The 13,294-nt window shown below is 38.4% G+C and overlaps 1 protein-coding gene across 1 annotated transcript; it reads left to right on the top strand.

Moving 5' to 3' along the window:
• The first annotated feature begins 2,781 nt into the window (after positions 1–2,781).
• LOC127434031 (uncharacterized) lies at positions 2,782–13,055 on the top strand. The gene is made up of 7 exons (XM_051686462.1): positions 2,782–3,039; positions 3,399–3,427; positions 3,701–3,862; positions 4,361–4,447; positions 8,244–8,310; positions 8,534–8,641; positions 10,119–13,055. Exons 3-7 carry the CDS (start codon positions 3,702–3,704, stop codon positions 10,890–10,892), a joined length of 1,197 nt encoding a protein of 398 aa, XP_051542422.1. The 5' UTR covers positions 2,782–3,039; positions 3,399–3,427; position 3,701; the 3' UTR covers positions 10,893–13,055.
• Positions 13,056–13,294: the final 239 nt, after the last annotated feature.

The following is a 13,294-nucleotide window of genomic DNA, read 5'->3' as shown; positions in this document are numbered from 1 at the left end:
GATATAAGCAAGGATTAAAAAGAAAGAAGAAGGTTTGGCATGCAGGTGCGAGGAACTTAAACATGTCAATGAATTAAAATTCATATACTTATTTCCAGCTGTCGCTCGCATATGAGTGATTATTACACATGGTTTTTAATGAGCAGAAGTGAATAGCAATAGTATTTATCATACACAACTAATTATTTTCTCTCCACTTTGACTTATAGTGCCTCAGAGGGCAGCAGTGTTCACCATCACATTCATGAGAATTGTAACCATCCTCACTCACAAGCTGAAAGCCATCATCATTATCCACACCACCAACATCAGGAAAAACGTTACTCAGTGAAAAATAAATCCCATTCTAAAGCTTCAGTTACTTCCTCAAATTCTTCTAGGTCTTCCTCTAGTTCCACATCATCAGCTTCATCAAGCTCATCCAGTTTGGATTCTTCTTCCTCAGATTCCTCTTCCTCCTCCAAAACCTCTTCCTCTTCTTCCTCCAAATCATATATTTCCAACTCTAGCTTTTCCTCTTCCTCTGGTTCATGCTCTTCCTGGTCATCTGAAGCCAGTCTGGAAAATGTCCCTTTTGCTTCTCAATCCAAGCGAGGTATTCGCCGTCCACAGCACTCACAATCATGCATGGATATCCCTAGAGGAAGGAGAGCCTTTGAGGATGATGAGGATGAGGAAGACAGTATGCCTCTATTAGATACTGGTGGTAATCTCAAGAAGTCTACAAGCATGGAAAAGAATGTGGCTGCCAAAGAAAAAATTGTAGGTACTGCCAGGAAGGCAAACTATTCTCAACAACACGATGAAAAGGGCAATATGAGGCAACAGAATCAGGCTAAAGGGGCAGTAGTGGCTGCAAACATAAGAAAGAGCAAGTCTATGGAGGTTCTGTCCAGGCAGACAGATAATTCTGTGGAGGAGTTGGATGAGAAAGAGCTGAAGATAAGAAAACAAGAGGCCCATAAGACCTTTGTGAAGGAGAAGATTAAGTTTTCTGCCTTTTTGAATGAAATCACAAGGCAGGTGCTTAGCCCATCAAGACTTACATCCCTTGGGGTAACAGATGTTCAAAGGCCCACCAGCCCTGGCCAAAACTCAGTGAAGTCTCCCAAGCCTGAACATAAAAGAGAGAAGTCAAAAAATACCCAAAGCCGACCAGGAAGCAGTGCCAGCTCCATTACATCGACTACCCACTCCCATATCAGCAAGCACTCTCGCTCGAGCAAGAACTCCCACTCCAGTAAGCATTCCCATTCCAGACAACACTCCCATTCCAGCAAGAACTCCCATTCAAACAAGCTCCCTTATTCTGAAAAAGACCTTGACAACCAACAACAGCACAAGGGTGTACCCAGGCATCGCCGCGATAGTGCAAGAAGTGATACACGCAATAGTTCTTCTTTGAAAGGTCTTTCATTTGGGACAGAACGTGGCCACAAAGGTCAGAAGAAGCACAAAACTGCACACAAAGAGCAACATTTACATTCTTCCGCTCATCGACATTCACATCACACACGCTCTCCATCACATCACCATAACAATGAAGATAATCACAGCCCACCTCCTCGTCCTCATTCTCCAGAATCAGAAAATGTCCATCATTATTCCCATCCAGAATCTCATCACCATCGTTCACCTTCATCCCATCACCACCATGGAACTCATTGTTACCCATCTCCACACCATCATTCTCCCCACTCTGATTCTCATCATCATTCACCCTCTCCATCACATCACCACCATGGAGCTCACCACAGCCCATCTCCAAACCATTACTCTGCCAATTCAGGGACTCACCATCATCCTTCCCATTCAGAATCTCTCCAATATCCTTCTCATGAAGAAGCACACCATAATCACTCGTCCTCACCATCCCATCATCACCCCGGAGGTACCCACACCTCATCTCCACACCATCATTCCACCCATTCCGAAACAACCCCTCATCCATCCCATCCACAATCTCACCATTGTTATTCATCTCCTTCATCTCTCCACCACCACGGAGAACATGATAGTGCATCTCATCTTTCTTCCCCCTTAGAACCTCACCACCAGCAATACCATTTGAAATCGCCTCACCCTCATTCTGACTTTGAGTCCTCTCATCCCAAATCCCACCAACACTATGAATTCCATCATGAGAAACCTCACCATTATCATTCCCATCCTGACTCTCATCATAATAACTCGTCCCACACTGATTACCACCATCACACTTCAGAACAGAAGCACCATCACTTCCACAATGATTCCTACTCTGAAACTCACCAACACTCTCATGACTCATCTCCTTCATCAGAACACCATCATCATTCCTCTCATTCTGACCCTCACCATCATCATCATCAACACCACCATCACAACTCAGACACTTATCCAAAAGGCCTTGCTCACTCTAAATCATCCCATAATTATGAAAATCATCATAACTCACAGTCTCAAAGTTCCCAAGATCATAGGCTACCACATTCCAAAGAGCAATGCCACCACCACAGTTCTGACTCACAGTCTCACCACAATCGCTGTTTTGACCACCCAGAGCCTTCTCACCACCACCATTCCCATTCAGAATCCCGACACCACCATGATCTTGAGCCTCAAAAATCACACCATTTCCTTTCAGAATTTGAATCTGATCAACACCATCTCCAAAAGCCTCAAGACTCCCACCATCAGTCCCATTCAGATTCCCATCATCACTCCAATCCAGAGTCTAACCATTCTCATCATAATGAGCATTCAGAATACCATCACCATTCCCAACCAGATTCCCACAGTTATAATTCCCAAGATCACCATTATCACCATGATTATCCTGAATCCCATAGTCAGTATTCCCATTCGGAATCGATCCACTGTCATTCCCACTTCAAAGAGGATCATCACAATGATGACCACTCAAGCCCACTTCGCCATTCTCCAGTTGGCCAAAGGTCTACTTCTCCACATTCCACTAAATCGAATTCATCAGCTAGCTCCGCTGTCCACGATGACCAATCCACAGTGAGCTACCAAGCAACATCCCCATTCCCAAAAGTAGGTGGTATTCAAAGTTTTTTTTAAATCATCTTGTCATATTACAAAAATATTTTTGCATGAGGCTTCACCAACTTTCTTATTTACTTATTACTTTGACAACATTTGTTTCTCAGTGACTCTTCCAGTTATAATTGCAGATTTACTTGCAGTAGATTGCATAAATTGTCCTTTCATGGTTTGGCTAATATTCTTTGTTAATGGTACAGTATGATGACATATAAAGCCGTAAGTGGAAGTCCCCGTTGTTGAGTGATATTGAAGTTCTGATTTGTAATGTTAAAAAATGCTTTTAAAATGAATATTTTTTTTTCCTTTTGTGATCTTTGATATTTGTATCTTCTTTTATCTTTCATTAGGAAACTGACTCAGAATTGGAGAGGTTAATGTGAGTTTTGTTTTGTTTTGTTTTTTTGAGTACTTTTTTTTTTTTTTGTATGTTACCATCAAAGAGCTCATTTCCATTACTTCAGGTGTAGAAATGGCTTTCCAAAATCCGTTGTGTGGATATTACCCTAACCTCAACTCTTTCCTGTCACACTCACAGATTATCTGACCACATTGGGCATGCATATAGAAATGTATTGTAGCTTACAGTCTGTGTGTGACTGTTTCCATGGAGGCCTGTTTGATGGATCGACTCTATGTTGATCTGTTCTAGAATGTTACAGGAGCAGAATGAGGTTCTCCACCACAGCCTGCTGCAGACTACTGTGCGAATGGAATGCATGGGAGCAGAGTTCAAAACCGGTCACCAGCTCCTTGAGTCTGAGTTACAAAGAACTCGCATAGAACTTAACAGCCTAATGGACCGGTTCACAAGGTAAAACACAAGATAAAGTCATAATGTTACAGTCTTGAACTAGACTGTAACTGTGCTCGATCCCCTAATCATCTATTCTATTCTATTCTATTTAGGAGTAATATTCATATTGAAGGGCAAAAATAAGAATTAATACATGTTTAAAAAAAAGCTGCACTACTGAACATTGTGCTGTCTAGCGACATCTGTGGTTTAAAATTAAAATTGCAAGCAATAGAGCTGTCCAGCCGTGAGGTCAGTTTGTAGGTGAACTGGAAGTCTAATTCACCATGGGTTCCCTCTGGATTTTCCTATGGGTTTTTATAGTGGGGTTTTTGATCTTATGAGTAAACGTGAATTGTTTTTAAAAGTATACAATTCAATACAGCTTCAAAATTCACATTTGAGGTATGAAAGTGTGTAAATTATGTTGTAGAACAAAATGTCCATGTATCAAGTAATATTTTCCATAGCCTTATTTTACTCATAAATCCAAAACTCCCATTATAAAACCCATAGGAAAATCCTGAGGGAACCCATGGTGAATTCTCTACTGGGTTTGAGGACTACAAACGGAACAGCTCTATTTGCGGAACAACACTTTACGTGAGTTGTGTTTCGGCACTGCTCTTTTGTGCGGATGAATCTCATGGTTTGAGCTTACCTGGACATCGCCTGTGTTTGATCATGACTGGGAGATATTCATAACGTGCTATTTTCATGTTGATATTATTTTATTCTATTAAACATTTAAAACAGAAATATGACTTGATTTGATAAAGATAAACAACACTTGTATCAACATATTTTGAATGAATTTTTCACTTACAGAGCTTTTCTGGCACTACACTCAAAGCACAGTTACGTAGAGAACAGGGCACTCTCCTCAACCACCAACAGTTTCCAGTATATTTTAATATGGTTATTCAAGTGTTTTATCTACTATTAATGTTTGTATTGTACTACACTTATAAATTTAAGAGGTGAAACACATGATATGGCTAATATATTATATTGTACAGCATCAGTTGATAATGCAAGTAAAACTGTAATACTACAATAGTATGTCTATGCACTGCATGTAAAATCAATGTAAACTAAAAACATTAAACAAGGATTTAGTAATGATGGGGTGAAATATACTTCAATAAACATGAAAAGAGTGGAGTGGAGTGGAGTGGAGTGGTGGTGGTGTAGTGGGCTGAAGTACATGACTGATAATCAAAAGGTTGCTGGTTCAATTCCCAAAGCCATCACCATTGTATCCTTGAGCAAGTCATTATTTTATTTTCCACATCAATCTACAATCCATACCCAATAATGACAAAGCAAAAACAAGATTTTTGATAACTGCAAATTTATTAAAAAGAAAAAGCTGAAATATCACATTGACATAAGTATTCAGACCCTTAACTCAGTACTTAGTTGAAGCACCTTTGGCAGCGATTACAGCCTCGAGTCTTTTTGGGTATGATGCGACAAGCTTTGCACACCTGGATTTGGGGATTTTCTGCCATTCTTCTCTGCAGATCCTCTCAAGCTCTGTCAGATTGGATGGGGACCGTTGGTGGACAGCCATTTTCAGGTCTCTCTAGAGATGTTCGATTCGGTTCAAGTCCGAGCTCTGGCTGGGCCACTCAAGGAAATTCACAGAGTTGTCCCAACCCTTGTGTTGTCTTGGCTGTGTGCTTAGGGTAACTGTCCTGTTGGAAGGTGAACCTTTGGCCCAGTCTGAAGTCCTGAGTGCTCTGGACCAGGTTTTCGATAAGGATATCTCTGTATTTGCTGCGTTCAGCTTTCCTTCAACCCTGACCATTCCCCCAGTCCCTGCTGCTGAAAAATACCCCACAGCATGATGCTACCACCACCATGCTTCACCACTGAGATGGTATTGTGCAGGTGATGAGCGGTGCCTGGTTTCCTCCAGACATGACGCTTGGAATTGAGGCCAAAATGATAAATCTTCATTTCATCAGACCAAAGTTTCTTGTTTTTCACAGTCTGAGAGTCCTTTTGGTGCAAATTCCAAGTGGGCTTTCATGTGTCTTGCACTGAGGAGAGGCTTCCGTCTGGCCACTCTGCCATAAAGCCCAGATTGGTGGAGTGTTGCAGTGATGGTCGTCCTTCTGCAAGTTTCTCTCATCTCCACACACGATCTCTGGAGCTCAACCAGAGTGACCATCGGGTTCTTGGTCACCTCTCTTACCAAGGCCCTTCTCCCCTGATTGCTCAGTTTGGCCGGGCGGCCAGCTCTAGGGAGATTCCTGGTTGTTCAAAGTTTTTTAAGAATTATGGAGGCCACTGTGCTCTTGGGAGCCTTCAGTGCAGCCTTATTTTTTGTAGCCTTCCCCAGATCTGTGCCTCGACACAATCCTCTCTCTGAGCTTTGCAGGCAGTTCCTTTGACCTCATGGCTTGGTTTTTGCTCTGATATGCATTTTCAGTTGTGAGACCTTATATAGACAGGTGTGTGCCTTTCCAAATCATGTCCATTCAGTTCAATTTTCCACAGGTGGTCTCCAATCAAAATGTAGAAAAATCTCAAAGATGATCCAGAGAAATGGGGTGCACCTGAGCTAAATTTCAAGTGTCGTAACAAAGGGTCTGAATATTTAGGTCAATGTGATATTTTAGTTTTTTATTTTTAATAAATTTGCAAAGTTATCAAAATCTGGTTTTTGCTTTGTGATTTTGGGGTATGGAGTGTAGATTGATGTGAAAAATAATAATAATTTAAAGCATTTTAGCATAAGGCTAAAATGTGAAAAAAAGGGGTCTGAATATTTTCTGAATATATATATATATATATATATATATATATATATATATATATATATATATATATATATATATATATATATTGCTAACATTTTAATTAAAAAACGTAATTAATTACAAAAACAATTTACATGCTGTCGTATGAACATTGAACAACAATGATTGAGTCAGTTCATTCAGTCAAGGATTCATCAGACTATACACTTTGTGAAGGACTCACTCCATTCTATCATTATTTTTTGGAACCCGGTCAACTTGAATATTACTAATTGTTATATAATACTGAATAATAATAATAGCCTACTAATACTACTACTGCTATTACTAATAAAAAATAATAGCTATTATTACTACATTACAAAATTACAGAAATGTATTACAATTGTATTGTAATAGCAATTATTATTATTATTGTTGTTGTTATATAAATAATCATGAGTGTGAGCAGCAAAATCATTGGTCTGGACCTATAACTGACTCAGCAGCATATACAGTTAACAAACATCAAGTTAAGGAACTCTTATAACACCACGCACATCCTACACATCCTGTACAACTTTCTCCCCTCAAGTCATAGATACAGATCACTGGCCTTTAAAACCAGAATGGCTGCAGCCAGCTTTATTCCAACATCTATCCTCCCCCTGAGCTCATTATGCTGAGCCTGATGCACTAGCACTTTAAGGATAGTAAATTTGCTTTGTTTTCCCCTTTTAACTATTTAGTTTATTCATTTGTTCTTTTAATTAACTTCTTATCTATGTTGTGAATAAGCTGATATCTATTTCAATGTCTGAATGTATAATATGCACTGACAACCTTCACACTTGAATTTCCCAATGAAAAAATAATGTTACTGAATTGAAATACTTTTGTAATAACTTGTATGTGGCGTTCACACACTGTGTTAATTGTGTTTATTTGGAGTCCCACAGAAACCTTACACCTACCCTTAAACCTAACCCTAAATCTAACCCTAACACTAACCTTAGTAACAGCGAATGATACGCTCCTGAGATTTTGGCTGCTGGGCAGTTACCTTATAGACACATATGATGGCATACGAAAGTCTGACAAAATTTCTAACCGGCATGCATTGCTTCAAGCCAGCCACCATTCTGTCTGCGCAGCGCTGCATGAAGTAGAACACAGCTGTTGATTCTCTGTCGTAGCTCTCTGAACGCAGTTCATTGAAGTCACATCTATTATATGATTGACTTAGAAAACTCAAATGAGCCAAGTTGACCGTTTCACTCTCTCCTATTGTAGAGCCACGGAGGTTGGTATCTCCTCATACAAAATAATCTCTGACAGAATCGCTCTGAAACCGCTGTACATGTCCTGTGCTCAGAACAGAGCTGAGCACAAGCAGCATGTGCAGAGTGTTTCATTTAATCACAGCCCCTTTGCGGTGTAATAATCACACAAAGTCATATCTTGAAAAGTATTTTAAAAGTATTGTTTATTGTTAGATCGTGTTAACTAGTTAACTAATGTTAACGAATAGAATCGTATTTTAAAGTATTCCCATTTAATATTTTTATTAGTGCAACAAAGTCTCTGTTTTGATTGAAAAATTTAGAATATGTAGAATATGGTATTCATTTCAATGTATCTTTCATTAGACTTCAGGACAACTACTCCAGCACACAGCAAACCAACCACCTTCTGGAGAAGAAATTGCATTGTGTGGTAAAGTCCGAATGATCACAATTTAACTACATTCCTAGTTTGTAGTTCCACCCTAAATAATTAAGATATATAATAATAATTACAATATCATAATCTATATCATTTAGAGTTACAAGAATCTGTATATGTTGAAGAAAACAAACCATTGACTCATCAGTTTGTTTCAAATGTGAAATCCAGTGTATCGTTTCATCTGTCTAATTGTTCTTATACTTTAATTTAGGCACAAAGCATGGATGGAGAGCGTGAGCGACTGAACCAGCGTGTCTCACAGCTCACAGAACAGCTTTCTGCAGCAAAGACAACCATCCAAAGTCTGGAAACCATTAATGTGAGAGATTGTCCTGACTTGCTGAACTTTTTTGTTTAATTTGTATGTTCTCTGTGTAAATGTGTCATTTCTGTGCAAATAGCATCACCAAACGGAACTGCAAAAATAATGCCTGTTTTTAAACAGGTTTCCAGAACACTCCTCCATCAGCCATTGGTTGTTCAAACAGATAGTTCCGCCCGAACCATGAGCAGAACAAATTTGTGTGTAAAATGTTAGTAAAATGATTCATATGAATGCATTTATACACAAAATTGTTCTGCTCATGTCTTATGAATAAGGCCCAATGTTTTGATAGCACCACGGAGTCACAGTATGTACAATTTTGGAAGAATCAACCTGTAAATGTCTCACTTACAGCTGTCCTTGCATATTAAGCTGGGATATGAGAAAGTATTTTGACATCAAAAAGATTGCGCACATCACCTTTTAGGTTATAAAGTGTTCTTTTATCTGTCTTCAAATTTGAATTTGTTTTTATGATCAGTTTTTATGAGATTTTTATTGTTATGTAAAGCAAAAATAATGTAATATTCATATTTATATGCTACATGGCATATCCCAAATATTGAAGATGCCTCCTTCATTTTGGAATACTACAACCTAATATTCTTCCAGTTTTTCCTTCCAAAAATGTCATGATCTCTATCTCTGCCAATAATTTGAGCATCATTATAGTTGCAGCCTCAAAAAAAAAAAAAAAAAAAAACTATGCCCCTATATTTACTGGTGTCTATTATTTCTGTTTAAGTTTGCAACTATTTGATTTTTGGAAGTTAAACTATGCATCATCAAAGCATGTGGGTTGTCATATCAGACTGATCACACAGTAGGTTGACTTTTCTTTATCTAAAATCGGTCTGTGCTTACCGAAATTCGAAACACTGCCCCCGGTGGCCAAAGCGGTAAGTGTTGTTGGGTGTATGGGCGCGTGTGAGCTCCATTTTCCGGGTGTAATGTCCACACAGGGGTGCCAAAAGCGAGTTGTGAAGCGAGTTGTTTTCAGCTGTGCAGGCTGCAATACAGTGAAGAGTAATGCATATTTTATAAACTGTAACCCCCAAACTTAAACCTAACCATCAGTGGAGTAAAAATGTAATGTTAGATGGAAAAATGCAACCTACGAGTCACGCTTAACACTGATTATATGAACGCAATTACTTTTAACACAGTATCTGAACTTGAGTCTCATGCTGCTGATGCAACACACTTCCGGTCGTACCACTGGAGAAGGTAAACATACTGTAGCGGGAGATGCCACTTGTCAATGAGTCGGCATAATGTGGCCGATCCTAGGGTACTGGAAGTATCAGAAACAACATGGGTCAGCATTAAATAATTAAATAATTTATGCTTATTCCAAATATGACCATTTGTAGCTGCACTATACAGAAAATGCTGCTTACAATGTGATTTCTGATTCAGAACATCTTCAGTTTGTTTAATGCACTGTTGTTTTTCCATCCCTCCATCACAGGTGACATCGATGCTACAGGATGCCCTGGTGAAGCACTTGAAATCTGATGATCCCATCACTCCACTACCAGTGGCCCCACCTCCAGCTCAGTTCATGGATAGTGACCATTATGACAAAAGGGATGACCAATCATTGGGCACGCTCCCAGAAGAGGAGGAATCCGATTGGTCAGAAATGGGGGAGGAGGCTTTAATGGGTTCACAGGGAACTCATGAAAACACTTATTTTCAATGGCAGCAGAGGCAAGGTTGCTGGGAGGGGGCAAATCAGTATGGGAGGGAGTATGCCGACACAGAAAGTGAATCTGGGGGTGAGGAGAACAAAACTCACCAACCTCTTCATGGCCTACAGATACCACATCTCAAGTTTACTGTTCACCCCGAAACCTTGCCGGTTCCCATCGCAGACGTCAGCCTAGCCCGTTTCAAGCAGAGTCCAGATGGTCCAGCATCCGAGAGCTACCAGATCACAGAGGTACGTAATCTGGGCTCCCCCATTCGCGTCCTCTCTGCTAGTCTCGAAGAGATCCACTCCATTGGGCTGCTGAAGATGCAGGATGATCATGGCCAGCTGAGGTCTAATAAATCCATGATGGACCTCCACCATACACAGGTTGGCACCAGACAGGCCTCGTATGTGGATGATATTGTTTGTAATTGGAGAGAAGCAAACAGCCAGGGCTCTGGAGAGGATGTCAGTGGTATGGTTGGTCTTGAGTCTGCTCAAAAAATGCTCAACCACTTCATCCATGACGGGGAGAGTACACACTTGTGATACAAGAGTATGCAGAAGTAAATTTGTGGATGGTGAATTTGTCATAGTATAAATGATGGTAAGTAAAAGTGAAGCAAAATAGGTCAGATACTTTGGAAACCTATATTTTATTTATGATTCACAAGATGGAAAAAACTCAATCTTTTCCTTTACGATTAAATTAAAGAAGAAAAGACAGTTTTCACATTGAAATGTGTAGTGGTTCTCAATTAGTTTTGTTTCAGGACCCTGAATTTACATTGGACCTATAGTAGTGACCAAAAACAGATATAAACAAAACCCATTTTTAATGTAGTCTAGGTTATTTTTTCTTTTACCTTGCATGGTTTTGATAATGGTGTTCCAGGATGAGGGCATGTCACACAGTCTGTCCACGTTGGCATCTGCTTCATTTGGCTACATTCTACCAAGATGATGACAGATGAATACAGTAGAGTTTGACAGCACACACATCCTGTAACAGCAAAAACATCATATATTGGTTTCTGTAGCTCAACTGGTAGAGCATAGCGCTAGCAACATTTGATTCCCAGGAAACACAGAAATTGATACAATGTATACCTTAAATGCACTCTAAGTCACCTGGAAAAAATAATAATAATTAATAATATAATAATAATAATAATAATAATAATTCCTTACATTTTATATAGTGCTTTTCTAGTCACTCAAAGCACTCCACATAGAATAGGGGGAATCTCCTCAACCACCACCAGTCAAATGCATAAATGGAAATATTTGGGAAGCATGTTCACTTCCCTTTAAACCTAAGAGACCCAAACATCAAGCTTGAAGATGTATTTACTTTTTTCGTCCTTGAATGTGTTTTTAGGAAGCCACTAATTACATTTTATATATATATATATATATATATATATATATAAATTTTTTTTTTTTTTTTTTTTTTTTTTGCTTTGAGGTGACTATTGTGTGACTTTTAACCCACATCAAAACTGTTGGTGTGATATAATTCAGTGTCAGTTTATGACCATTTTTAATAATATATAATAATAATAATTTTAATTGCTGTTAACAAATGTTGCATTTCTGCTATGCTGTGTCTCTGAGGGTTAAAAATGTATATGTCTATTAATTTTGCTATCCAAACTGTGCAAAAGTTGGTTATTTATTTATTTATTTATTTATTTTTGCATTGAGCCTTGGTTTCCCCTTGCTATCTGAAACCCAATCGTGCAACCTATTTTGGGCTCACGATCCACCAGTTGAGAACCATTATATTCTTTATAGCAAAACGGATTCTAATGTACTGTACATATGCTGATTTGTTATTATGTTTAAGTTATGAAGTATTCATTTTTGAGTTAGCTCTCTAATGTATAGCCAAAACAAAGGACTTTAAAGGTTGTTCTGTTTACCTTTAGATCCTTCAGATCAAAGATATTTTATATAGTCTCTCTCAGCACCAATGGGATCCACACTGATGTACTGTAGATCAACAGCAAACATGGCTATGGGAATTTGATTTTAACCTTTTGTTCACCCTTAGAAAATCCTACTCTCTTTTGCTACAATCCTGTGTAGTCTGAGTAAAGATTTTGGGTTTGGTATAGAATGACAAAATACTGCTAGATTCATTAAATAATTCACACTAGAAATAACTGAACTTTGCTCATTAGATATTTATTCTTATTTATTCAATATTTGTTTTTATTTTTATGATCTGTATTTATTTGCTTGCTTATATATTTGAGCGCATGTGTTAATGTGTCAATAATTCTTGTTGAACTCTCACCTATAAAGCGTTATTCAGCATGCATGATAGCACAACAGAACAAATGAAGAGGTAAATTCGTAAAACCATACAGATATAAATAGAGAATGGAGAGTAGAAATAATGGATAAGTGAAGAGCTATTAAGACTTAAGACTACTTACACCAACTTTACATAGAGTATAATGGTGGGCAGGATTGTGTGTGTGTCTGTTGGGGTGGGGGGGGGGGGGGGGGATTGAAAATGCCAGCTTATTAGTTATGTGACAAACACCTGGTGTTTCAGAATGTTTTAGTGCAATGTCATGAGGATATTGACCTTTTTGGTTAAAGAACAAACAAACTGTATAATGCATCTTCCTAAATGTATTACCTAGTATGTTGTACTGCCAAAGTTTATATTAATGTTGGTAATAATTGTTCAAATAAATAAAGAAGTGGAACAAACATTAATTGGAAGTCTTTTATCTTGAAATTAGAGAATTCTTCATGTATACTGAATGTTTTTTTTTTCAGATGATTTACATTCCAATTTAACCAGAAATCAAACCATGAAGAACCATACCTTAAATGGTTATAAAAAAAAAAATCAGCAATTCAGAACTAAAAATACATTGTATTTTTGGTAGTCATTTATATACTGTAAGAATAAAGTACAATTAGATCCACAG

The sequence above is a fragment of the Myxocyprinus asiaticus genome, chromosome 4, assembly GCF_019703515.2.
Source record: "Myxocyprinus asiaticus isolate MX2 ecotype Aquarium Trade chromosome 4, UBuf_Myxa_2, whole genome shotgun sequence".
In the NCBI taxonomy this organism is placed as follows: Eukaryota; Metazoa; Chordata; class Actinopteri; order Cypriniformes; family Catostomidae; genus Myxocyprinus; species Myxocyprinus asiaticus.
This window is presented reverse-complemented; position numbering and strand designations above follow the sequence as displayed.